The sequence below is a fragment of the Aspergillus heteromorphus genome, assembly GCF_003184545.1.
Source record: "Aspergillus heteromorphus CBS 117.55 chromosome Unknown BO70scaffold_1, whole genome shotgun sequence".
Lineage (NCBI taxonomy): Eukaryota > Fungi > Ascomycota > Eurotiomycetes > Eurotiales > Aspergillaceae > Aspergillus > Aspergillus heteromorphus.
In genome coordinates, this window is record NW_020290406.1 from 2,120,222 (window position 1) to 2,145,094 (window position 24,873).

Below are 24,873 nucleotides of genomic sequence, written 5' to 3' on the forward strand. Positions count from 1 at the left end.
TATACTAGTAGTACTAACCATCATATCGCTTTATTCACAAGACAAGATGTATAGCCGAGACAGGTCTACAATCGACAAAATCTAAAAAATCTAAAAAATCTAAAAAAAAACAAACACCATTCTAATAATACAGTAAAGTTTTCCCCAGATCAACCCTTCTCTCCGTTGAAATCTTCCCTATCCGACCGAAGGAATCCCATCCAACCGACCAACCGACCGACAACCAGTCCTACCTCAGGACTAGCGAACCCTCGTTGGTCTGAAGGCCTCATATCTCATGGCTCCACATGCAATGCGCCCAGCCGAAAAGTCCAGGTGGGAGCTAGACCCAAGTCACGTGATCTGGAATACGAAAAAGATCTGGACGTTGCTATGCAGATGACCCAGAGGAAGATGATCCAGACGCTGATGGTTCTGGTGTAGATGATGCTGTGGCAGATGATTCAGGTGTAGATGATTCAGGTGTAGATGATTCAGGTGTAGATGATTCAGGTGTAGATGATTCAGGTGTAGATGATTCAGGTGCAGATGATTTAGGTGTAGATGATTCGGGTGTAGATGATTGAGACGCAGATGATTCGGTTGCAGGCACTTCAGTCGCAGGCGATCCTGTTGCAGGCGATTCGGTTACAAGCGATTCAGTTGACTCAGTTGCAGACGATACAGCTGATTCAGTTGCAGAAGCTTCGGTTGATTCAGTTATAAGCGCTTCAGTCGCAGGTGCTTCAGTCGCAGGTGCTTCAGTCGCAGGTGCTTCAGTCGCAGGTGCTTCAGTCGCAGTCGCAGGTGCTTCAGTCGCAGGTGCTTCAGTCGCAGGTGCTTCAGTCGCAGGTGCTTCAGTCGCAGGTGCTTCAGTCGCAGGTGCTTCAGTCGCAGGTGCTTCAGTCGCAGGTGCTTCAGTCGCAGGTGCTTCAGTCGCAGGTGCTTCAGTCGCAGGCGCTCCAGTCGCAGGCGATTCAGTTGATTCAGTCGCAGGCGATTTAGTTGACTCAGTTATAAGCGCTTCAGTTGCAGGCGATTCGGTTACAGGCGATTCAGTTGATTCAGCTGCAGGCACTTCAGCCAGTTCAGGTGCAGTGACTTTAGTTACAGGCGCTTCAGTCAGTTCAGTTGCAGGCGATTTCGATGGTTCCGTTGCAGATGATTCCGTTGTAGATGATTCCGTTGCAGATGATTCCGTTGCAGATGATTCCGTTGCAGATGATTCCGGTGCAGGCAATTCTATTATAGATGATTCCGGTGTAGATGGTTGAGACGCAGATAATTCAGTTGTAGACGATTTAGTTGCGGGCGATTTGGTTGATTCAGTTATAGGCGCCTTAGGTACAGGCGCTTCAGTCAGTTCAGTTGCAGGAGATTTCGATGGTTCCGTTGCAGATGATTCCGTTGCAGACGATTCCGGTGCAGGCAATTCTATTATAGATGATTCCGGTGTAGATGATAGAGACGCAGATAATTCAGTTATAGATGATTTGGTTGAAGGTGATTCGGTTGCACGCGATTCAGTCGACTTGGTTGCAGGCGCTTCAGTTGGTTTAGTTACAGTCGATCCAGTCGATCCAGGCGATTCAGTTGCAGGCGATTCAAGCGATTCCGTTGCAGGCGATTGTGACACGGACGATTTCAGTGCAGCTGATTCAGATGCAGAGGGTTTGGACGCAGGGAACTTGGACGCAAAAAGTCCAGCCGCAGAGTACCTGGGTTGAAAATATTCGGACACAGGCGATGGAGGCGTATGCATAGCAGGAGTGGTGGGCTCAGAAGCCCCGTTTACAGAGGGCCTGGGCACAAAAAGGCCAGCCACGGCCGACGTAGGCGTAGGAAAACCAGACGTAGAAGGACCAGACGCAGAGGGTTTGGACGCAGGAAGCGCTATGGACGAAGGCGCAGACCGACCAGACGGAGACGCTGCAGACGCAGGGGAGTTGGGCGTTATAGAATTACGGCCAGGCTTTGTAGGCGTAGTAGAAGGACTGGACTTAGAAGGACCAGACTTGGAAGAAGCACCAGGCTTGGAAGAAGGGCCAGACTTAGAAGAAGACCCAGACTTCGAAGTAGAAGGACCAGGCTTCGAAGTAAGAGGATCAGGCTTCAACCGACCAGACGCAGTGGCAGCCCCAGCCAGATTCAGGACCTTAGCAGACCAGCCCAAGCCCAAAGTATCCATGACGGAGCGCACAGACGCGAGGTCCATGTTACTGTCGGCGTAAACGGCGCCGAGCAGAGATAGAACGGTCTTCCCCATGACACGTTGGTGCTGTTGGGCTACAAGATCCATCTGGGTCGGATCGGTGATGAGGCAGCGGTCCAGGGAAATCCTACGGCCGACCTCTACCAGCGTCTCGAGGGAGTCTTGGGTACTGAGAACCCTTTCGACCATGTCTGATAGACCTCTTAGGAACACGTCACAATTGTGGGGAGGTAGATGGGATGGGCTATGGGATGGGGGGTTTGTTACACCGGCTCTTGTTAAACTTGTAGCCATCCACGGTCAGGACCATCCGGAAAGCCATGTGTCCAAGTCGGTTGATATCGAGGAAGGTATTGGCATAGGCTTCTGCCTGCTTCGGAGAAATGACGGGGGGCTTCAAGGCATCGGAAGAGATGTAGAGCGCTTCACACAGATGGGACTGGTTGGTGAACTTGTACCCGAGTTTGGACTGCGCGAGCAGGATCTTTTCGGACGTCCGCAGTAGCTCACGGCCAGACATGATGCTTATGCGAGTTGATAGCTAGACAATTGCGTATGAGGAGTCGCTGAACAACGGAAAGGGGAAACAGAGAATCGGAAGAGAGTTGGAGATTGAAGAGTCTGGAAGACGCACCTCCATTGGTCCTGGTCAACTGGCCCCTGTCATGTGACCTGCCAGCGTTGTTCGGCCGACACCCCTTGCCCAAAGTAGCTTAGCCTTAAAACCCCCAAGCATTGAAGACAGGCAGGTTGGATTGCTTACACACTGCCGGCTATAACAGGCTAACTGGAATAAGTATAGCCACAGCATATGTATCATATCACATGACCAGTCCTTTCCACGTTCGGGAAGGGGTGTCGGGACAACAAGCCCCTACATATATGCCTGCAAAGTACGCCGTACTGCATCGTAGTATAAGATCATAAAATACCCCCGCAAGCAGAAATGACACGAGACCAGATTTAACAACTACCGAGCTCTGGATGGTCTCAAAACCCGAAACAACATGCACGCATGCTCAACCGACGCCGACTCCCCGGGCAACCAGTGCCGACCCACTAAGCCTTGGAGATCTTGATCGCACGGAGAATATCATCCAAAGACCAGCCCGGACCCCCGGGCACTATCTCCGCCCACACCTCCTCCGGAACCGCGTCCTCCGCGTCCAGCAGACTCCAGTTCGGACTGGGCTCCGGCTTGATCCATTTGAAATCCTCCACTTGGTTCCAGCGGTCTTCGTCGTCCCGACGGTCGTGGTCCAACGTCTGGTTTAATGCATTAGGATAGAGCGACGAAGAGGCAGCGTGGGAGGAGACACTTACGTAGACCCTGGGTTTCCGACCGAAGCGGATCTCGGTGCAATCCTCGATGATCGGATTGCTGGAGGCGCTGAGGTAGACGTCCACGTTGGAGCAGTTGTGCATCCGGAACTGCCGACAGTCAACCACAATGATGCTGTTTTCCACCCCCGTGATGTGGGCCGGGCCATTGATCTGGCCGCAGACCAGCAGGCTCTCCTTGACATTCTTGATCGTGAGGCTGGCGTACGGTTTCCCGTTGGCGGTGGGGATGGACATGTCGATGACGCAGTGGCGCAGGGACGTGATGGATGCGGGCACCGTTGCGGTCGAGCCCGACGAGGGGAGCATGATGTGCAGGTTATGGTGGTTGTTCACGGACACGGAAGAGACAGAGGTCGCGGCGAATGCGCCGGTATGTTCAGGTTTCAATTTGTCTTCGTCTTCTTGCACGGCGATGGCCGGGATGGACGTCGGGGTCAGTTCTGGCCTTTGTAGCTGGAGACGATTCTCGGGCTCGTTCAACGGTGTGGACGGGTACATGGGGGTCTGTGTCGCGGACGAGCTGACGGAGGAGGTCCCAGGTGAAGGGAACCCAGGTATACTGCGCCGACCTTGTGCGGCGAGCTCCGCTGCATCGGATAGGGAGATGGCGGAGGCGTTCTTCTTGGTCTTGAAGCTGAACTTGGGGCGTGGCTCAACCGCCGCGCGGGTTTCGCTGAGCTTGTCTTGCAGTGCTTTGATGGCCTGCGACGTCAGCATATGGTGGCTCAACAGGGTTTCGACAGGCCTACTTCTGCATATATCCGTTGATCGTAGGTCGGGATGTAGCTGGCAGCGTCTTTGACTTCGTTGGACAGCCGCGCAATCCCAGCCAGGCAATGATCCGTAGCGTCCGTCCGCTCCCCTCCTATCAGCGAGGTATCCGCCAACCGGTCCATCTGTTCCTGGAGAGCTACAGGGAAGTCAGGCGTCAGATTCCTCTGACCACGAGGAAGTAGCACAAGGCATCGGTTAGATCGGCTCAACCATACCAGTGATCTCATGCTGGAAGTAACGGAAAAACCGCTCCTTCAACGGGATCTCGGACTTGAGGATGGTTTGGTTCTCGGCCTGTGACGGCCGGCGGGCTGGGTCGAATTCAGGTAGGGACATGGCTGCGGGTTTGATATGAGTCGAAGTGGGTGAGGATGTCGAAGAGGGGTTGTCTGTTCGAGGAGGTCGGACAAGAATGGTGAAAGGACGACAGATGTATTGATGACGTCGGCCCGAGCTCGCTTCTCCTTCAGCGGGTCACTGCGATATTTGGTCCAGAGCACGTCGAGGAGGAGCTCAGAGGAGGATGCGGGGAGGATGCTCTGATGATCCGTGCGAAAGAAAGGGGGCTAGAGGGAGCAGACAGCATCAGCATCAGCTGTTGCGCACGAGACACGCAGTCAGTTCACTAGGAAAGAGGGGCGGGCACCGGCGGGCGCCCTCGCGGTCAATGCCGAGTCGATCACCCGCGATCCACCACCGGTCTCTCTGGGACAAAGGAAGAAGGAATCGGGAGTCGTCACGCACTCTAGGCAGTATGTCTGCGGTGTGTACAGCACTCTCAAGGGGGGGGGGCTTCTTGGAAGCTTGGAAGCTTGAAAGCTTGAGCCAGCACGGGGGCATGGAGTTGGTGACGTCGACCATCGCCGGCAATTCTCGCGCTTCCCCCGCACTAGCCTGTTTTCGGCCCGCGACGTATCTGCCTCAGGCGCCAAGGCCCCACACCCTCGGGTGGGATCGGGATCGGGATCGGGGTGGATCGCATATAGTGGTACATGGCATGGCTCATTATTATCGGGCCCTCTCATCTCTCATCGCACGTAAATACAAAATAGATGGCAGTGCCATATCCGAACCCTCCACCACAATGCCGCCGATTCATTTAACCCTATTGCCCCGACTCCACCTCCGAATTATATCGAGGACAGCTCCGGCAGGTCCGGCCGGGGGATGGAGGGAAGGCCATCGATCTCCGCCACCAGCCCGTGTGACAATACAGAGTGTCGCCGGCGTTGCGTATGGAAGTCGGCGGCCATTGGTCGTTCAACCACTAGCCGGTCGAAATCAGATCGAAGGTCATAGTCACTGACTGCCTCGGTGCCGCCCAGCATCCGGACCGTCCTCAGCATCAACTTGCCCGCTTTCACCCAGAAGGCGAGCGTCTCAGTTTCTTGAGGGAAGGACAAGGCCAGCTGTCCCGGCCGGAACACCGACGGGTGGATCTTATATGAGGCTTTCTTCACCTTTGTAGGCTTGAGGCGTCCGTTGACCTTGTCATCGCACAGATATATGTCGCCCGTGCCGTTCGCCATCACGAATCGACTCCCGGATGGGGACTGTGCCGCATGTACGATTCGCGGGCTGAAAGAATCGCTGACGGTCTTGTCGTCCGCCATGGAGAAGAACGATGGGTACTCCTTTGCGAAAAAGGCGGCCAGAAGGACCGCTTCATGGGTGCTGTCATAGAACACACCGGTAAGGTCTCCGTCGTTGTTCGTCCACTTGGACTTATTAGCAATTCAATCTCATTAGCACGGAGGACGGCCATACGCACGGGTGGAAGCTTGAACGACTTAGACCTTTCGGGGACAATATTCCACTGTTGGAAGGTACAGTTCCACACATCCACATACGCGTAGTGGTCCCCAAGATGGGTTGCGATGACGAATTGTTTCCCGTCCGCGGAGAACTGGAGCTTCCGTTCAATGACCGCTTCCTGTCGCTTTCCGTCGTACTCGGTTCCCTTACTTGAAGACCCGCCCATCATAGATCTGTCCCCGAGGTCCGACGGTCCATCTAACCCACTACCTAGTGACACCCTCTGGATGGTTCGTGTACATATCTCGTATACTCGAACCTGGTCTTTGAGGGTGAACGCGACATATCTATCATTGCGAGACATCGCCATGCAGCTGACAGGGAAGGACTGGTTCTCGGTTTCAATCGTCAGGTAAGCTTCTGGGACGTCGCTGTCATTCTCAAACACGAGGAGCTCGTAGTGCTAGACCTCAATCAGTACCATTTGGCAAACGGCGTTCAAAAGCTTGCATACCTGGCCAGCAGAAGCAATGACGGCGCAGCGCTGGTCCCCTGCAGCAGCCTGTTGCACACCGGGAATATCATATTTGTGGCCTTTGGCTTTCTTGTTATCCCCAGAGCTAACGTCAAACCTCATCACCCAGTTGCTGCCTGCGCCCCAAAACAACAGGCAGCTCCCTGATGTCGAGAAGCAGAAGCGGGGCTGACGAGGCAGTTGGTGTCCTCTTGCCGAACTCCTCCTGAACAGAGATGCTCCACCAGAAAAAGGCAGTTTGACGTTCTTGAGGTCTCTAGAGATGGCCTTAATCGATTGCTTGTCAAGAGACTGGTCTGTCCTGCTACGGGATAGGACTGGGGCGAAGATTTCCGTCGTTGTTGTAGTGGGTTGTTTGGTGGAAATCTTCGACACTGCAGTCGGTGGTGGCGATGAGACTGGACTTTTTAATAATTCGGCGGGTTCGAACCGGGATGAATGACTGGTGGAGTGGCTGAGTGAGCTTGAACAGGAAGTGGTATCCCTCGAGGTTGAATCTGGTAGAGAGTAATGCCCCTCTGTGTCCGAGTCCGAAAGATAATGCAGGGCATCCGATAGCTGTTCGAGTGGCTCGATCATTCGGGCGTGCTGAATTCTTACATTACCCGTGCATAGGGGGCAAGCGATATCCATTGTCAGAAACTCCGGACTTCCTTGCAGTTGCTACCGCCGATGTTAATACCTCCATAGGCTTGGGCATGAAGCGGAGAAACGCACCTCGTAAGCTCTCTTGTCATGAGTCTTAAGTCGTTCCTCTAATAACGTACCGGGAACGGGGTGTACCGCAGGGCAGTTCACAACGTAAACTGCAGTAGATCGCCCCGTCCTCGATTGATTTCGGTCCACCTCTGCAGCAGCGGAGCTCTGTAGCCACTGAGTCAGGTGTTGTTGGTAATCGTGCGAGAACGCCTCCAGCTCCCCGTTGCAGTCCCACATCTGGACCCGGCGGTTGATGAGCCATCTTACGAACTGCCCTGAAGCCCTCTCCCACGATTCTCGGATGGGCAAGAGCTGGGACCAGGTATCTCGGATTCTCCTCGTTTGTAAAGGCGGGTGTTCTTCGGCCGTCTGACTCAGGATTGTAGTCGCAAACACTCGAAGAGGCGCTGTATTGAACTCATCATCAAAGGCAGCCAGAACCGTCCTCGTCAGCTTCTTCTTGACGTCTTGAGCCTGGTGGAAGGCCTCGTCTACTTGGTATGCTGCCGCGCTCGTGTAGCCTTGCTCCTGGGAAATCCGACGGCGATCGATGTGGCATTGGACGAGAGCGGAGTCGACTGCCCATAGTATATCAAACAGAAGACAGAAGGATAGCAGCTGGTCGGCATCATTCTTCATCACACCAGTCAAGAGGTCGGTGATGAGCGTCTCTGGCGCTCCCGAAATCGGATACTAAGAGACAATGAGTTACCGTCACAACCGGCACAACTACGTTAGCACTTACCAGACCCGTAGCGAAAGGTGGGATGTAAGGTTTGGCACAGTCCAATAGGAATGCCTGGCTTGTTGACAGATCTGAGGACCCAATCCTAGCAATCGCCTTCGGCAGGAGGTCACTGATCAGGAACCGCTCCACATTGGACAGGTCGGGATTCCGCCACGCCGCTCGCAACGCGCGCTCCAGCTTGAATTTCTGGTCGGTACTAATGGGCTCGCCGCGCAGCAGGAGCACTCGAATACCCGCAAGGACGGTGTGCGCGATGAGGAGCCTGTACCGGATGAGGTCCCCGTCGGTGGACTTGCTGCAGGGGAACAGTTCCACCTTGACCTTGAGCAGGTACATCAAGGCCGAGAAGACGGTCTCGGATGGCAACAGGTAGGGCGAGAAGTACGGGTGGCAGTCGCGGGCGCTTCCCACGCCCTGCAGGTAGGTTCGCTGGGCATCGAAAATGGTCTTGATCCAGAAAACGGCGCGGGTGAGGGGCTCGACCGAGGCCTGAGCATCCTGTTGGAAGAGGGCGATATCCAAGGCATGCCCGCCGATGATTTCACGGAGGATGTTGGCGAGATCACGGCGCCCTAGCTGTTCCCACACGGCTGCCACCAGCGGATGTGACATGGGGAAACCAGGGATGGCAAGCCACGGACATAAGAGCGAACAGGTTAATTTGGATCGCAGACGACTGAGCTGGGGGGGTGCAAGACAAGGAGATCCGATCGTCAACAGAGAGCAGCAGCAACAATGAGGTTGTCGTTTCAGAGTTGAGGGAGAAAGGAAAGAAGAAAGACAGATCGAGGCGCTGTGCGCACTGTTTACCAGTCCTGCCAGGTGACCCGGACCGATTGGGGGTCTCCCATGCCGTGTGCTAGGACCAAAAGTGCCTTATGTAGGTGTGCTGCAACCTTTCTGGGCGTGGTCTTCCGCTTTTTTTTTTTTTCATTTATTATTTTTCATTTTTCCGGGTTAATCTTTTCTCTCTTGCCAGCTTATGCGAGGCTGCGTGTCTGTCTTACATGGCTTGCTGGTTTTCCCTGCCAATCATCCAGTCACCGGCCCGCTATTGGCACGGGAGGGGAGGTAAACGCACCGGCCTCGTCGGCGGATGATTAGGTTGCTTGTGATGGTTGTCCATTGCAGGTCGGGGGAAGAGAGGGAAGGGGGGAGTGGAAATCTCTGCTGGATCTTGTTCAAGTCGGATCCCTGCACAAGTCGCAAGAGAGAGCCAGTGTGGGAAGATCAATTCCGGGAGGTGGAGGGAGGAGGGCGACCGAAGCAGTAAGGTACCGGCCCCGGTCTGCATTAGGCGCTGCTCCGAGTCCCTGCCTCCCCCCATCAAGGAAGCAATGGAATCGGTCTCTCTGGCTCAAGGGGATTTGACTCGACTTAGGGCTCCTTCGGGGTGCGCGGAGTGGAGGTCCGGTCCTTGGAGTTATTGGGTCTTCCATGCTTCTGCATGCCGGGTGGTGTTTGGGGAAATGTCCGGAAGACGAGGAAGTAGAAGACGTGTCGACTGTCGACTGTCGAGGACGCTGTCCGGGGCCGTGCCTGAGGACAGGCCGTACCCCGCCATGGCACCCAGGCATCCAGGCGCCGAGGTGACTATGCACTAGATACTAACACTCCGGACAGCCGGAGTCTGAGTCTACTGCCTAGTTGGTACTAGATTCCTACTCCTGGATATTGACAACAGACTACATACAGACCGTTGGCCACTTTGGACCCCACGGTGCTGCCGCCTCGCCTGCAACCTAGCGGCCAAGCTATGTCCCATTCGCCAAATCGTCTCTGAATTGTCGGGGTGCTTTCTCATGGTTACCAACCATAATCCGAACTAACTCAGGAACGTCGGCTTCGTGCCCCTAGCCTGCAGGCAGTCGACAATCTACAGCAAACGTACGGAATAGATATCTCCCTCATGCCTCATGGCATCGAAGGGGCCAGAAGGACTGGGAATAATCTGGAATCTGGGAGGAGTGGGCGCGATCAACCGCGGCCCCGCCAACACGGAGTCCCCATAATCTCTATCTAGCGCACTGGACACGGGTTCTACTCCCTGTCTAGGCCTGACGGGTCCCACACCCGAGCGCCATGGCTCCCGGGTTCGTCCCGGTGTCACTGTCAGCTCTTCGCCCCTATCAATCACCCTGTCACCAAGGACCGCATTGCCTTTGGGGGTCGTCAGATGCCATGTACCCTTCCACAGCCAGCCCACACACCTGTGTGCACCCTGGAGCGGGACGCCATACTGCAGGCGAGCACTACATCGGAGGGACACGAGCAATGTGGCGCACTGGGAACACACCATGTGCCAGGCGCTAAGACACTAAGACGCTAAGGCGGCGGGTGCTCTCCACAACGTTGGCTGTGTGTTCGGCCGAGGAACCAGGCAGAAGCTCTTGATAGATAGATAGTTGATGCGAACCGTGGTGGTACCATGTCCGTCCTCTCCACTCCGTCATCAGCTGTCGATGAGACAGACGTGGGTGCTGGTGATGACAAAGAACGAGATAAACGACACGCGAGCTAACGACAATCTCTATTAGAAGCAGTCCCATTGATCGAGAATAGTCAAGATTGCTGAACAGGTGGCCCCAAGTTTGTTCGACGCCCGATGGAAAAGGAAGAAAGGAACCACTTTGGCCAAAACAAAAGCCTGACAATCCTAAGTGCGCGTGCTATGGCTCGTCACCATCCAGGCAATCCAGGACCCTCGGTTGACGGACAAGCTCCAAAGAGGCTAGAGGCTCGTTGTCTTCCCGCAGCCGAGGTTTCGCCTATCCTGATTGGATAATTCCGGCCAGCTCGGTGTCCCTTACTGGATGGAGGCTTGAATAAGTAAACGCTCAATGAAGCTGAATAGCCACCGCCTACCATCGGGTCTACCACACCTCCCCACGAACATGAGTAGAATATCCTCGCACCACCTTCGGTTCGCTTTTGACTCTGTCAATGCGCCGATACCGAGATGCCAATTCGTTACCATAGGCGGGCAGGCCACGAGCTATTCCACGACGACAGCTACCAGCGGATCGTCATGTTGGAATGCTCGCCATGATAGGCCAGCTGTCACATTTTTAGCAGTCCTTTGGATTGCGCGATAAGTTGATCGCGTCTCTCCAACCAGACTCGCGAGAATCACAACAAGCTATGCCGGCTTGACCTCGCGCCGTCTTCCAACGGATCGCGAGCTCTGGTTCATTGCCTTTTGTGGGCGCCTCAGTTTGTGACCATGGCTTCAAGGTTCATTCAATCGCGGCGCTTTCTCTGCTTAAGACCTACGAGAAGTCCGTTTCTCCCTTCGCGGCTCAATGGAAGATACTGTGACCTTTTGCTTGCTGAGAAAGAGCACACCTATCGCTCCCTTACATACTGACTGCGAACTCTAGACGCTAATGGTACTCATTACTTACCTAATAGGGACTCTGTCCCTACTGCTCACCTCCTTGCACCCGGCCGTGGCCGCTGAATCCAAGTATGTGGTGGTCGAACAACTGAGTAGAGTACCCGATGGATGGACACAAGGCGTTGACCCCTCGCCATCCACTCCGATGAAGTTTTGGCTGGCGATACACCATGACAACAAGGCTGGGTTCGAACAAAAGGTCATCGAGATCTCGACGCCCGGCCATCACAAGTATGGACGCCATATGAAGCGCGATGAAGTCAGAGCATTCATGCGCCCATCCGATCAAGCTTCAACAAAGGTTCTTGCTTGGCTAGAGTCGGAACATGTTCCCTCTGACTCGATCGAAAACCGTGGAGATTGGATCACATTCACAGTATCTTTGTCGCAGGCCCAGGCAATGATGCGGACCGACTTCCACACTTTTCGCTACAAGGGGTCGGGTGCGACGCAGATCAGGACACTCGAGTACTCTGTCCCCGCGGACATTCATCCGTACCTTCAACTGATCCAACCAACGACTCGATTCGGGAAGCCTAAGACGCAGCAGAGCCCCCCGAGCCTTCTACCGGTAACGCTCAGCATCGAAGATCTCAGCAAAAATTGTTCGGTAATCATGAAGCCAGAATGCCTTCGTCAACTTTATGGGATCTATGACACGAAGGCGACACCTGATCCGGCCAACACCCTCGGGGTTTCCGGTTACTTGGACCAGTACGCGCGGTACAGTGATCTTGAGGAATTCATGAAAGTGCTTGCACCGAACGATACGAACGCCAATTTCTCTGTTGTGTCGATCAACGGGGGTCTGAATCTGCAGAACTCGCTCGAGTCCAGCACTGAAGCAAGCCTCGACATCCAGTACGCTATCGCCGTGGCATATGATGCCAATGCGATCTACTACACCACTGCCGGACGTGGACCCTCCGTACCGGAATCGGGAGACCCGGAAACCGAGGAGTCATCCAACGAGCCTTATCTGGAGCAGCTGCAATATCTCCTGGATCTACCAGACGATGAGCTTCCCGCTGTTCTCTCCACGTCCTACGGCGAGGATGAACAGACCGTCCCGGAGGAATACATGCGAGCCACATGTAGCCTGTTTGCCAAGTTGGGGGCGCGGGGGGTCTCTGTAATCTTCAGCAGCGGAGACTCCGGTGTGGGGGAATCGTGCATTTCGAACAACGGCACCCAAGCTCGGTTCCAGCCCCTATTTCCGGCATCGTGCCCTTTTGTTACGGCCGTGGGCGGAACCGAGGGCCTCGACCCGGAAAAGGCCATAGGGTTCTCGGGGGGAGGGTTCTCCGACGTCTTCACTCGGCCCCCGTACCAGAATGCGAGCGTAGAGAGCTATCTTAAGGGTCTGGGAGACCAATGGGCCGGGCTGTTCAATCCAGACGGTCGTGGAATCCCAGATGTTGCCGCTCAGGCAAGAAATTATGCTATCCTGGACCACGGGACGTGGTTACAAAGTGCAGGCACCAGGTCGGTATCTTCATTGCTTTTCACCCTGACATGAATTCACACATCTTTAGTGCTGCTACCCCCGTCTTCGCGGCGATTGTCTCGCGACTCAACGCGGCACGGCTGGCGCAGGGGAAACCCAAGCTGGGGTTCCTCAACCCGTGGCTGTATTCGCTGAACCAGACTGGGTTTACGGATATCGTAGACGGAGGATCGGTTGGCTGCGACGGGCTGACTGGAGCGTTGGTTCCGTACGCGAGTTGGAATGCCACCAAGGGGTGGGATCCAGTCACTGGCCTCGGGACGCCGTTCTTCCAGACTCTGGAGAAGATTGCTCAGACCGCTTGAGTAGTTAGTAATTGTGGAGCGGTTATTTGGATAGTAATGTTAGTCGTTGTCTTTCAGGTACACAAACAGGGAGAGAGAGAGAGAGAGAAGGTCCGTTAGATATCTTCCTGCGTAACCATTAAATTCCCCTCCCCAATAGTCAGTCCGCCGAGTATCACGTGATCGTGCCCGGCGAAGCTCCTGGAAGCTTGCCGCAGCCAACGTCACGACCGACAACCTCACCATCTGCAAACCAAACCAAACCACACCATCCCATCATCAACACCACGCCAGCCCTTCCTCCCACATTACCAACACCCTTCCTCCCGCCACCTCCCCATCTCACACGCACGCACACACACAGACACACCACCATCATGGCCAACGACCTCCGGACCGTGGTGTCCGAGCTGCACAACGCCCTGAGCCGGAACCAATTCGAAGCCATCAGCGAGCTGCTGAGCCGGGGAAAGCGCGCCCTCCTGCTGCAGAACGCGCTGATTCCGACGCCCTCGACGCCGGCGGAGCTGATCGCCCTGGCGCGCGAGGTGCTGGAGCTCGGCGCTCTGGCGTCGATCCGCCAGACCGACGCTCCCACCTTCACGAGATACTACCAGCAGCTGCAGCCGTTCTACGATCTGGAGCGGGACAGCACGAACAACGCCGGCGCCGCGGCCTTTCAGAACAGCCAGCGCAGCAAGATCACCGGACTGTATCTGCTGCTGCTGCTGAGCATGGGCGATAGCACGAGCTTCCATACCGTCTTGGAGGGCCTGGTCGAGGAGGCGAGTCTGAAGGGGAAGAGCGTCGAGGATGATCCCTTCATTAAGTATCCCGTTGAGCTGGAGCGGAATCTCATGGAGGGGAGCTATGATAAGGTGTGGCGTGAGACGAACTCCGAGCGTGTGCCCTCGGAGGAGTTCGCGCTGTTTTCGAATGTAAGTTGACACGGGACGCGGACGCGGACGCGGAAGAAACTGGGTTTTTGTTTCTTCACAACATATATGCTGCTTTGGAAGGATGACTGACTGGTGTAATCGTAATGTGCAGGTCCTGGTCGGAACCATCCGCAGCGAAATCGCCGACTGCTCCGAGAAAGCCTACCCTTCGCTCCCGATATCCAACGCCAAGAACCTGCTTTTCCTGGAGTCTGAAGGCGCCGTTATCGAATTCGCCCAGCAGCGCGGCTGGGTCCTGCGTGACGGCCGCATATACTTCCCCGTCGAGCCCGAGTCGGCCGCGCGCTCCGAGAAGGATATCCTGGTGGCCAGTGGCACGATCATCGAGAATGCCATCGGCTATGCGCGCGAGCTGGAGACGATCGTTTAGTTTTGATTTCTTTTTTTGTCTATACTCTTTCTTCTTCTCGGGTTTCGGGCGGGCTGTCATTGTTGGTATACCGGTTGTTGCTTTTTGCATCATGACACTATCGAGCGCTTTCACGAACCATCCATCCATCCATCCATCCATCTATTCTATCCGTCTACTATCTTCCTCCCATTATATTTTACACCTTCAATAAAGACCCCCGATACTCAACTCCACATACCTGTCCAGAATCACACATCAACCATCCACACGCAAACCCTCCGATCGTAGAAACTGCTCGACACCACCACCCTCTTCCTCTCCCTCGCCTGCCCCGTTGCCCCCTCAGTAGCCTCGGCCACATCTCCAGCCCCAACACCCCCCCACACATCCGACGCATAATTCATACTCTCATGCTCCGTAAACTCCGCCAGCACCTCCATCTCACACCCCTCCCCCTCCCCTCCAACCGAAACCCTCACCCGCACCACCCTCGTCCCACCATGCATACAACTCGCCAACACCAACCCCACCCACTCGTTCACATCCAAGCGACTCTCCAAAACCCGCAACCGCCACACCCCACCCCCAGCCCCACCTCCCCGAGCACCTCCCCGCGGCGCGACGCACAATACACCCGCAGACTCTCGTCGTAGCTGCCAGTTAGCAGCCACGGCGCGCCGCCTGTCAGATCCAGCGGGATCGGGAGGGGCAGGATGGCGGTCACGCCGGCTGTGTGGTGGCGGGATCGGTCGTCGTGGCTGAGGAGGGGGGTTAGGTCGCCTTCTCCATCGCCATCCTGATCATCGGGGGTGGTGGTCAGGGCGGTGGGGTCGAAGGACCGCGTGTGCACGGATCCGAAGTCGTTGCCTGTGAAGAGGTATGGGGTGGATGAGGGGGATGAGGGGGATGGAGTGGAGGGGGAGGTGGAGGGGATGGTAGCCAAGGCGACGAACCAGACCTCGATAGGCTGGGTTGCGTTGAAGGTGCCTAGGGGGGTGAGTTGGGGTTGGGATAAGGGGCTGAGCCCGTGGCTGGCGAAGAGGGTGGTCGAGCCATCGGAGAAGGTCACGGCGAAGCCGAAGTCAGTGTTTTTGGGGAGAGGCCAGTCGGGGGGGGTCCAGGCGAGGAAGAGGGCGGGGATGTTGGGGGTTGGGTGGGCTTGGTGGGTGGCTAGGTGGGTGATGATGTGGCTGCTCGTCTCAGTGGCAGTGATGGCCACGCGGTAGAAAGACACCGATCCGGCGCTGGTTGCGATACCCAGTAGAGTGGGATCCTGGGGGTGGAAGTGCAGATCGAAGACTGCGTGGGGGAGTGGCAGTTTTTCAATTAGGGATCTGAGGGGGTGTTAGCTTGGTTCTTAGATATGTATGATATGTATGATATGTAACTAGGGAGAAGGAGTACAGTTGGTGAGTGGCGGGGTCGAGATGCCATAGTTGCAGACTGCCCGTTTTGGTCTGCTGGATGGAGCCATCGGCGTCCGAGTGCTCGGAGAGCAGGTACGTGCCGATAACCAGGTGGTTCGGCGAGGTCGGGTGGAATTGGAGGCAGCTGGGGGGCTGGTCCAGGAAGACGGTGGTGGTGGAGGGCGGATGTTGGGGGGTCATGGTGGAGAGATAGAAAGTAGTATCTGGCGTGGTGGTCGTTCGTTCATTATTTCGTTTTGGTGTTGCGCCGCGGGTTGGATTTGTGTACATAATTCTCCCGAGTTAGTTGATGGGTGGATATGACTAAGGGTTATGATTCACAATAACTGTTATTGTATACTCATATTATTTAATATATAGCTTCACTGTCCTCACAACTCTGATTCAGATTACATCTCAAGTCCGGAGGATTCACAATCTTCATGTTTACTGCGTTCATTTAGGATTCTTGTTAGGAATAGGAGGAGGAACTGAAGCCGCCTAAAGTCTCACCCCCTCCTCTCTCCAGGCGGGGCACCACCAATGTATCAACTGACGAATATCGAATATATTCAGCTTGGGCATTGGCTTCGGACCGGCCTGCGATGTAGACCTTGGCCCCTTTGCGGTAGAGCATTTTGGCAAGCTCGAAGCCGATGCCCGAGGCGGCGCCGGTGATCAGGACAACCTTGCCCGAGAGATGGGGGACATCCTTGGGCGTGAAGGTTGGATGGGGAGGGAAGAATTGGGAGAACTGGGCGCCCATAATGTGGAATTGAGATACTCACACTTCCACTCAGGGGTGAGATGAGGGAAAAGGGAGGTTTGGTCCCGTCCCCGTCAAACAAAGAAGTTGGAATCTGGAACTAAAATAGCTTAGTTGTTCAGCCTTGTCGCGGCTGACTCATGTTTCCTGCAGTGGAGGAGCATCTTTGACGGAGTAAACAGCAGGGATATGTTCACACAAGGCAAACAGGATTGGATCCCGGCAGACGGTTACATGAATATGGCGGGGGCAGTCAACGGCGAATTTCAGGTTCTGCTTCCTGGACACCACTTCATTCGGTACTGTCGTTAACATCACCTTGACTCGACCCCATTCTATCTTCAAGGCCTTCCTGTTCGGTGGTGTGGCATTCGCCGCCGCGCAGGTTGTGTTGGAGCCCGATCCAGAGGGGACTGAGACTGATGTCTCCTTCCGCGTGTTTCGCAGCCAGTATTCACCGGAATATTCTGTCCGTATTCGAGAGCAAAATGATTCCATCTGCGATGCTCATTCGCCCCAATAAACGGTTAATACCCTCCTAGTGCACTGCCTCTGTATTATTGTTAAGTCATGTATCACACAGCATCGCACCTATCTTGGGTGTCTGGACACCGTTTTAGTCGAGTAGTATCGTTGTCTCACAATTATAAAGTAGAACCCTTCGATACTCGAAGACGTCTTCAATGCTTGTCTTTGCGATGGGCAGGGGGACGATCCTCTCTTTGTGCCACACCCAGAAGTGCAAGCCTATAAAGCCATGTATTTGGCTGGTCCTAGAGGCTGGATGGTTCGGAGCGATGACGAATAAGCTCATTCCCTCTCATTCTTTAGCCGGGACTTTATTCTTAGCCTCTCGGGCCCGAGTGGGGATCCATTGACGTTGACAATTGGCATTCCCGTCGACACGTGAACAGACGGGAGTCTGGCATTCTTATCAGATCCAGCTTGTTGCAACTTCCAGGAAAGAGGAATCGTCTCGTAGAGATGAAAGAGAATCCTATCCAGAGGAAAGAGTCAATTCCTGCAAAGAATCCCAACGAGCGGAGAGGGGCGGCGAGGGACGGCAGAAACCCGGGAGGGCGGGAGTGGGGCCTGAGGGCCTGAGGGCCTGAGGGCGAGAGTGCGTCAAGCGGGCGGAGCTCAGCTCCTCTGCAGCTCCTTATCTCATCATCTCCTTTCCATCCATTCTCAATTGCATTGCATGATCTCCCTCCCCCTCCTCCTCCCCCTCCAGGTCCGCATGTCGTCCTCATCGAGCTCGAGATCAGGATCTCGTCCTCAACCTCCCAGCAACAACAACAACAACAACAACAGCAACGATAACAGTAACAACAACTTCCACCAATCCGCCGCCTCCTACTTCTCGTACCCGGTCACCCACGTCGTCTCCGGTCTGTACCGCCGCCTCACCGACCCCCCCTCCACCAACACCAACACCATGCGCCGCAAAACCACCAACAACAGCAACAACCCCCAGGTCTTCACCCCGGTCCGAACGGCCTCCCCCTTCCAACCCCCACCCCTCACCCCACTCACCCTGTCCTCCCCCTCCCCGCACCTCTCACGCTCCCTGGCCGAAGAAATCCGACTGCTCGTGCCCCCGCGCCTACAGCTCATCAACACCTGGGAGCTGGCCTACAGCCTCGACCGCGACGGCGCCTCGCTGTCCACCCTGTACGACAACTGCCGCGAGATCTCCGCCCGCTCGCCGCGCGCTGGCTACGTGCTCGTCATCCGCGACGCCTCGCCCGCCTCCTCCCCCGCCGTCTTCGGCGCCTACATGACCGATCCCCCGCACCCGGACTCGCACTACTTCGGCACAGGCGAGTGTTTCCTCTGGCGCGCCAGTGTGTTGGCCCCGTCGTCTGCTATGGCCGGGTTGGATCTTTTGGCTGCTGGCGACGAGAATCAGAATGGCGAGTGGTTGGAGAAAGCCGGATTTCCGTTGCCGCCGTCCGCTGATACAACTCATGCGGGGCGGTCGACGACTTTGCGTGGTGGTGGTGGTGGGAGTGGTGGAAGTGGGGCTGGGGATCAGAGGCTTGCGCCACCGTCGGGGGGTGGTGCGTATGCCCATGGAGGTGACGGAGGTAGTGGACGCACGAGTGGGACTGCTACCCCGGAGCAGATTCGTTTCAAGGCGTTTCCGTATAGCGGCGTCAATGATTATATGATGTTTTGTGAGACGGGGTTCTTGAGTCTTGGTGGGGGGTGAGTTTTCTTTCTTTCTTTCTTCTTTCTTTCGTTGTTTATTTGATTTACGGCTATGGCTGCTGTGACCGCTGTGAATGGGCAGGCACATTGGAGCTGACGATCATGTAGGGATGGGCATTACGGACTTTGGGTAGACTCGAGCCTGGAGAAGGGCGTGAGTGCGTCCTGTCAGACGTTCGGGAATGAGCCGCTCTCCGATGAGGGCGTCAAGTTTGATATTCTTGGCGTGGAGGTGTGGTATGTTGGTTCTTAGGTATAATGCGGGCACACCGGAATGGAGAGGATAGAGCTCGGAGGCATGTGTGACTATCATCTGCTGGCAGAATGGTCGATAATATGTGCAATGCATTGATTGGTGTCCTTGGGATCAGGAGGGCTGATGCTCTACGCTAGCCGTTAACTGCCATGAGGCATCGAGTGAAAGCTTGATCGTGGAGTCTTCAGTCGTGATTCGTATTCCCTTATTACTAGCTACCTAGTAGAGTAGAAGGACAAATGCTCAAGTGTCGTGGTTGCAACCGTTCGCCATCCGATCAACCGCCAGAAGATCATACATATCGCCGTGAGGAAACATTACATCCCACCATGAAAGAACTGAAAAAGAGGAAAGAGACAAAAACCGAAAAAAAAAGAAAATAGCCGACGGGGGGTATGCAGCAGCGCAGAAAAGAAAACACGAGATACTAATAAGGGGAATTGACGACCTCGTCGCGTCCTAGCCGGCTGCCCCATTGGGTGCGGCGACGGCTCGGCGTGACCGGCGGACCGGCGATGCTCTCGCGAGTGGGCTTCATCAGACTGCGCTTCGCAACCATGTTGACCTCGTTGGGCAAGGCCACAATCACGTTCTTGTCCGAACCGTACCGGAAGTTGTCCGCCATCACCTCTTCGCTGTACCGCTTGATGGTGTACGGGTCCTTGCGTCCAGCAACGACCTTCTTCAAGCTCCAGGTGATGATGAAAGGACCGGTGGCCGTGACGATCGATGTTTCCGTCGCGTCGATACCCGTGTTGAACCGCGCCTGGGTGAAGGCGATGGGCTTCTTCGTCTCGTGCTGGAACTGGGCGACGTGCGCAGGCTGCAGACCCAGACGACGAGGCTGCGGCTTGGAGTCCTTGGCAAAGGAACGCTCGAAGCCCAACTTGCCTTCGTTCTTGCCGTCCTTCTGCAGGGCGTCGATGAGGAGGAGATACGTCCGGCAGGTGGCCAGGACCCAGCGACCGTCGGCGGACACGTCCAGGCCGATGATCGGTTCTCCAAGGGCCGGGATGTGGGTCTTAGCGTTGATGCCCAGGCGGTCGAACATGCGGATATCACCCTTGTTGGAGGCCACAGCAAGATAGCCCTTCTCGGTCGTGGCCACCGAGGAGAAATCATTCTTGCTGGCGTACTGCTTCATGTCCGTATCCACCAGTTTGTTCCCTGTGACACGAGGATCAATGCGGTAAAGGGCGTTCTTGGAAGCACCAATGAAAGGCTGGGCGGCGGTCATTTGAGAGAATTTCTGCAGCAAGTTAGCAAGCGGAGTGGGCCGTGCAATTCAAGAGTTACTCACGTTTTCCGGCGCAAAGGTGTGGACAGGGATATCATCGTGGACCTTCCACTCGTCCACAATCTTACCATACTCCAGGTCCATCCGGTACAGGGAGTTGGGGTCATCTCCATTTTGAAGAATCATGTTGGTGTCTTCGGCGTGCAGCATGACCTTCTTGGGGCTGAAAAGCTTGCCACCAGGCGTTTCAACCTTGGAGATGTTGGTCGAGAATTCGAGGTTGTTGTCAGGGGTGTGCTTGAAAACACCGATCTTGGAGCCACGGACGACGAACGAGCGGTCATGCTTGTAACCGACGGCAAGTTGGGAGTTGACGTTTCCATCACTGTCCCCAACGACCACGTCGTCTTCCTCTTCGTCAGAGTCGTAGTGCTCACTACGCTGGCCATCGTAGCGGTCTTCCTCTTCCTCTTCCTCTTCTTCCTCCTCCTCTTCCTCGGCTTCCGCCTCGGCCTCCTCTGCAGCCTCCATCGTAAGTTCCTGGAAGGCATCCAACACGTACTCCCGCTCGTTCTCCTTAACCTTGGTCCACTTCATCTCGTTCAGCTGCTCCCAAAGCGCCTGCATGAGGCCCTCCTGGAATTTCTCCTCCGTCTCCTGGTCCTTAAAGCGCAGTAGCCAGGAGAATGCCGCGCCATCTTCACCGTAGGCGTTGAAGATGAAAGACAGGTATTCGAAGTTGAACACAGGGTTGATGTCAGCGACGACTTCTTGTCCCAGCCACTCCTTGTCGTCTCCACTGATCTGAAGCCAGTACTGCCAGTCACCGACTTCCGAGACTGTCGCGGTCACACCAGTAGCCTGCAAGACAAACGTTCCGCTGACAAAGTCGAAAAGATGCAGTTCAGCCTGTTCCTTGGCAAGGACCTCCCTCGCCTCGGGCTGCGCCGCTGAGGGCGGAGCAACTGTAGCCTCTTCCTCAGAGGCCGCAGGCTTGATCAGCCCTTTCGACTTAGAGTATTCAACGTCCTTCACCATGGCGGCAGCTGACTCTCCGGAGGTCAACGAGTGGGCGCGGGACTTGGTCGGGGAAGCGATAGGACTCGCGGACGGGATAGGTTTCTCTTCCTGGAAAGAAAACTCGTTCAGGTCCTCACGGCTGACGTTCTGGGAACTGCGTCGATATGTGCGCTCGTACTGGCACTGGAGCGCGGCCAACTCAAAGGTCGAAACCTTCTCGGAGGGAACGGAGGGGTCGCAGACGAACTCAAAGAGATCACCCAGGTCTCCGCTCAGATCCCTCCACGCCAAGATCTTCGCGCCTCCCTCGCGGACTTCGGAGCGGAAGTGCAGGGCTTGGTCGAGGAGGAAGACCTTCTCGTCCTTGTCCAAACTGTCGCTGGCGCCTTGTTCGTCGTCGTCCTCCCCTAGCTCCTCTTCACCTTCCTCGTAGGCGCGTTGGATGACGAGCTGGTATTGGAACTCCTGCCCGGTGCGTCTGATGGAGGCGGCGGCGTCCTTGAAGATGAGCTCGGAGTAGCCCTTGGGGGACAGAGGTCGGACGAGATAGAGTTCTCCTTGGGGGATTTCGATAATAGATTCCTTGGAGGTGTCTCCAAAGAGATACTTGCTCACTGGAAACGAGTCCCGAGAGGTTACGTCAGTACAAGTAGGCAGGCGGCAGTTGGAGGGAAGACGGAGGAAGGGAGGGGGGTAGCGGAGGGGTAAATGGTGGGGTAGACGAAAGTCAAACACCCGACGAGTGAGGTGGGCAGCCGGGGGAAGGAGGGTGACATACCATTGCGGAGCATGAACATGGCTGGAGCTGTTTTGCTGCTGCTTAGCAACAGCGAGTTGTTAATTAGACCCTAGTGAGGAGATGCAAGGTTGCCGGGGGGGCAGGGATTAGTTAAGGGACGATGAGGGGAAACAAAACGCAAATAGAAGAGAAAAGAAGGTCTGGCCTCACTCGAGAAGGTCGGTGGAGGAGGAGAGAACAGCTCGAGCGAGACGGGGTGCTGGGGGGGAGCAACCGATGGAACGTCAGTGGAGCTTCTGGAAAGAGGGAAGGAAATAATTTCATTTGGATCTTCTGTTGTTGTTGTTTTGGTTGCCGTCATCGATCGCCCGGTGGCAACCCGGTGGCGTCGCGGTGGCGGTGCCGCTTAGGTAAGAGGGCTCTCTCGTGGCTGCCATTTCCACGACACGACTTCTTTCTGGCGTTCTCCACGGAGTGCTATGAACTATGAATCGATTACAACAAATACTGCTACTGCTGGACACGCAATGGACTACAACTCTCTACCTTCACGCCTCTTCCGGGTGTCCCAAGGGTCAGGCATCGGGTTACACAGATCGGTTCCTTGCGAGCGGCTACTGTATGACGCATGGATCTACAACCGTGGGCCTGCGAGAGAAGGCTTGCTGCACGGACCGTTGTCATACTGGCCTCCTTCTTTGCCCTAAGTTGCACAGTACATTGGGTGATGAAGGAGGGTGGATCAAGAGCCTGCCATTCGCCTAGATGGAGTGAGTGGCGTGGTGATCAGCATACCGACAGCCACCGATGAAGGCAGTAGTTATACAAAGTACTAGTGGTTATCGATACCATGTGCCGGGTACATCGAGGTTGTGCTTATCAAAAAAAAATAGCATAAGAAAGTAGCATAGCTCAAACAATCTGGTGTCGATTTAGTTCACTTCAGGATGGGACGAACAACAGTCGCGTATCCAACCAATGGAAGGAAAGGCTTAAGACATGCTATACAAGACACTTGTCGGTATGAAACACCGATGCAGCAACGCCGCAGGCAATCTTCTATGAGAAAGCAAAGGCACCCCAAGCAGGGGGTGAGTTATCGTAGCCAAAACCCCAGCTGTAGGGTGCATATGTACAACGATGTGATCGAATATCTTCAGTTGGCTTCACTGGCATCCACCGGTGCCTCTTCCATGGCCTGATCCGTGACCTGCTCAGCCTGCTTGACAGCCTCAGCTTCTTCCTTCTCAACGTCATCCACCTCAGCATCATCTTCCACGACATCCTCCGTCTCATTAATCTCCGCACTCTCAGCCCGGGAGCTATCCCCAGGCGTCGTCTCCTTCAACGTGCCCCCCTTTCGCTGGGGAATAACCGACAGGAAGGCCTTGCCCCAATCACCCAGCTCCAACCACCGCAGCATGATCTCCACCACGTGGTTCGTAGCCAGGACCTGTCTCGACGCCATCTGGATGTAGTCACCAATAGGGAGCTTCGCGGTCTTGATCCCCTTCTCCACCGCAGCCTTGTAGCAGATCGCTTTGTGCCGGTTCTTATCCACCAGACCCCCCACGATATAGGTACTGAACGGCTTCAGCTCGGTCAGTGTATTGGGACTGTCACTGCTCAGATAGACCACCTCTCCATCCTCGGGCTTCGCGTCGGCCATGTTCGCAAACACTCCATCGAAGGTGCCCCCCGCCGGAACGACCATCCACTCCTTCGCCTTCTCCGCGACGCAGGCAAAATCATCCTCCAGCACGCGCACGCCCTTCCAATTTTGATGCATCCCCGCCAACACCGTATCAAACCGGTGCTTGAGCAGCTTATTGAACGACGACACCACCAGATGAGACCGGAAGGGCGACCGGCTGTTGTCGGAGTAGGACCGGGTGATCTGCGAACCCAGCGAGATGCGTTCCTTGTCAAGCATCAACTCATCGTACCCGCAATCAATGACCAGAGTCATGGGCAGCAGCTTTGACTTGCGGAACCGCTCTGGCGTGCGCTCGTACGACTTCTTCAGCTCCGCCAGCGTCCCGTCTTCCTTCGCCTGCTCCAGCGCTGCCCTGCGCCTTTCCTTCCGCGCCGCCCCCGCTCCTTGCGCTTTGTCTTGCGCTGCTCGCGCTGGTCCTCCCACTGCTCTCGTCGCCGCAGCTTCTTCATCTGTCGTTTCGAGATCTTGGGCTCGTCGCCCGCGTTGGACTCCTCCGCCGCATTGGCGCCGACAATCTCGTACTCCCCGTTCTCTGTCGTCGCCGTCGCCGTCGCCGTCGCCGTGGTCTCCGGGGCGGTCGTGTCCGGCTGCTCGCTCACCAGCGCGCCCGTCATTCTTGGTTCGGAGTCCTGCGACTCGGCGTGATCCAACTTGGGCAGTTTGCGGGGTCTACCTTCGTCCTCCATTGGGTAATAACCAAGGCAGGTGACGGAATATCTCGTGTCGGATGCGAATCCTCAATGTCTGTAGCGCAAGAAACCAGACGTCGTCGGTAGCGTCGACAATGTTCCCGAGTAGAAACAGTAGTGCTGCTCCTCCACCCATCTCAGCCGGCGCCAAAGATTGCGCCGCCACGCACCAATCACGGCCACCGCAGCCCGCATTACCAAACCCGCACGTCGCACGTGACCCGACACCTCGAAGTTCGTCCGAGTGCAGCATCATATCCAGATCGACCTCCGCCATCTCACCC

General features: G+C 55.6%; 11 protein-coding genes across 11 annotated transcripts; 4 read left to right on the top strand and 7 right to left on the bottom strand.

Moving 5' to 3' along the window:
- Nucleotides 1-2,096: 2,096 nt before the first annotated feature.
- BO70DRAFT_357811 (uncharacterized protein) lies at nt 2,097-2,783 on the bottom strand. Its single transcript, XM_025542127.1, has one exon. The coding sequence runs from the start codon at nt 2,709-2,711 to the stop codon at nt 2,436-2,438; it is 276 nt and encodes a 91-aa protein (XP_025404406.1). The 5' UTR covers nt 2,712-2,783; the 3' UTR covers nt 2,097-2,435.
- A 42-nt stretch (nt 2,784-2,825) lies between these two features.
- On the bottom strand, nt 2,826-5,133 carry BO70DRAFT_306269 (putative tubulin-specific chaperone c). Its single transcript, XM_025540036.1, has 5 exons — nt 4,956-5,133; nt 4,520-4,875; nt 4,285-4,473; nt 3,515-4,237; nt 2,826-3,457 (listed from the first exon to the last, which is right to left on the bottom strand). Exons 2-5 carry the CDS (start codon nt 4,643-4,645, stop codon nt 3,251-3,253), a joined length of 1,245 nt encoding a protein of 414 aa, XP_025404407.1. The 5' UTR covers nt 4,646-4,875; nt 4,956-5,133; the 3' UTR covers nt 2,826-3,250.
- Nucleotides 5,134-5,348: 215 nt separating this feature from the next.
- BO70DRAFT_384138 (uncharacterized protein) lies at nt 5,349-8,865 on the bottom strand. Its single transcript, XM_025545636.1, has 5 exons — nt 8,044-8,865; nt 7,317-7,991; nt 6,579-7,262; nt 6,081-6,527; nt 5,349-6,027 (listed from the first exon to the last, which is right to left on the bottom strand). Exons 1-5 carry the CDS (start codon nt 8,656-8,658, stop codon nt 5,440-5,442), a joined length of 3,009 nt encoding a protein of 1,002 aa, XP_025404408.1. The 5' UTR covers nt 8,659-8,865; the 3' UTR covers nt 5,349-5,439.
- Nucleotides 8,866-9,009: 144 nt separating this feature from the next.
- On the top strand, nt 9,010-9,909 carry BO70DRAFT_357816 (uncharacterized protein). The gene has a single exon (XM_025542128.1). It carries the CDS (start codon nt 9,384-9,386, stop codon nt 9,648-9,650), a length of 267 nt encoding a protein of 88 aa, XP_025404409.1. The 5' UTR covers nt 9,010-9,383; the 3' UTR covers nt 9,651-9,909.
- Nucleotides 9,910-11,432: 1,523 nt separating this feature from the next.
- On the top strand, nt 11,433-13,255 carry BO70DRAFT_281749 (S53 family peptidase; the record flags this gene model as incomplete). Its single annotated transcript, XM_025539026.1, has 2 exons — nt 11,433-12,928; nt 12,979-13,255. 2 exons carry the CDS (start codon nt 11,433-11,435, stop codon nt 13,253-13,255), a joined length of 1,773 nt encoding a protein of 590 aa, XP_025404410.1.
- A 356-nt stretch (nt 13,256-13,611) lies between these two features.
- Nucleotides 13,612-14,563, top strand: rpnL (proteasome regulatory particle lid subunit rpnL; the record flags this gene model as incomplete). The annotated part of the gene is made up of 2 exons (XM_025539019.1): nt 13,612-14,172; nt 14,285-14,563. 2 exons carry the CDS (start codon nt 13,612-13,614, stop codon nt 14,561-14,563), a joined length of 840 nt encoding a protein of 279 aa, XP_025404411.1.
- Nucleotides 14,564-14,624: 61 nt separating this feature from the next.
- BO70DRAFT_384140 (uncharacterized protein) lies at nt 14,625-16,172 on the bottom strand. Its single transcript, XM_025545637.1, has 3 exons — nt 15,950-16,172; nt 15,173-15,879; nt 14,625-15,140 (listed from the first exon to the last, which is right to left on the bottom strand). Exons 1-3 carry the CDS (start codon nt 16,150-16,152, stop codon nt 14,794-14,796), a joined length of 1,257 nt encoding a protein of 418 aa, XP_025404412.1. The 5' UTR covers nt 16,153-16,172; the 3' UTR covers nt 14,625-14,793.
- A 189-nt stretch (nt 16,173-16,361) lies between these two features.
- On the bottom strand, nt 16,362-16,717 carry BO70DRAFT_425346 (uncharacterized protein; the record flags this gene model as incomplete). Its single annotated transcript, XM_025547673.1, has 2 exons — nt 16,362-16,401; nt 16,509-16,717. The coding sequence occupies 2 exons, from the start codon at nt 16,715-16,717 to the stop codon at nt 16,362-16,364; spliced, it is 249 nt and encodes an 82-aa protein (XP_025404413.1).
- A 1,240-nt stretch (nt 16,718-17,957) lies between these two features.
- BO70DRAFT_376307 (putative oxidative stress response protein Oxr1) lies at nt 17,958-19,326 on the top strand (the record flags this gene model as incomplete). The annotated part of the gene is made up of 2 exons (XM_025545121.1): nt 17,958-18,928; nt 19,040-19,326. The coding sequence occupies 2 exons, from the start codon at nt 17,958-17,960 to the stop codon at nt 19,182-19,184; spliced, it is 1,116 nt and encodes a 371-aa protein (XP_025404414.1). The 3' UTR covers nt 19,185-19,326.
- A 36-nt stretch (nt 19,327-19,362) lies between these two features.
- Nucleotides 19,363-22,637, bottom strand: BO70DRAFT_357818 (uncharacterized protein). Its single transcript, XM_025542129.1, has 3 exons — nt 22,223-22,637; nt 20,488-22,058; nt 19,363-20,436 (listed from the first exon to the last, which is right to left on the bottom strand). The coding sequence occupies exons 1-3, from the start codon at nt 22,239-22,241 to the stop codon at nt 19,615-19,617; spliced, it is 2,412 nt and encodes an 803-aa protein (XP_025404415.1). The 5' UTR covers nt 22,242-22,637; the 3' UTR covers nt 19,363-19,614.
- A 453-nt stretch (nt 22,638-23,090) lies between these two features.
- Nucleotides 23,091-24,681, bottom strand: trm10 (tRNA (guanine(9)-N(1))-methyltransferase). Its single transcript, XM_025542130.1, has 2 exons — nt 24,324-24,681; nt 23,091-24,258 (listed from the first exon to the last, which is right to left on the bottom strand). The coding sequence occupies exons 1-2, from the start codon at nt 24,584-24,586 to the stop codon at nt 23,340-23,342; spliced, it is 1,182 nt and encodes a 393-aa protein (XP_025404416.1). The 5' UTR covers nt 24,587-24,681; the 3' UTR covers nt 23,091-23,339.
- Nucleotides 24,682-24,873: the final 192 nt, after the last annotated feature.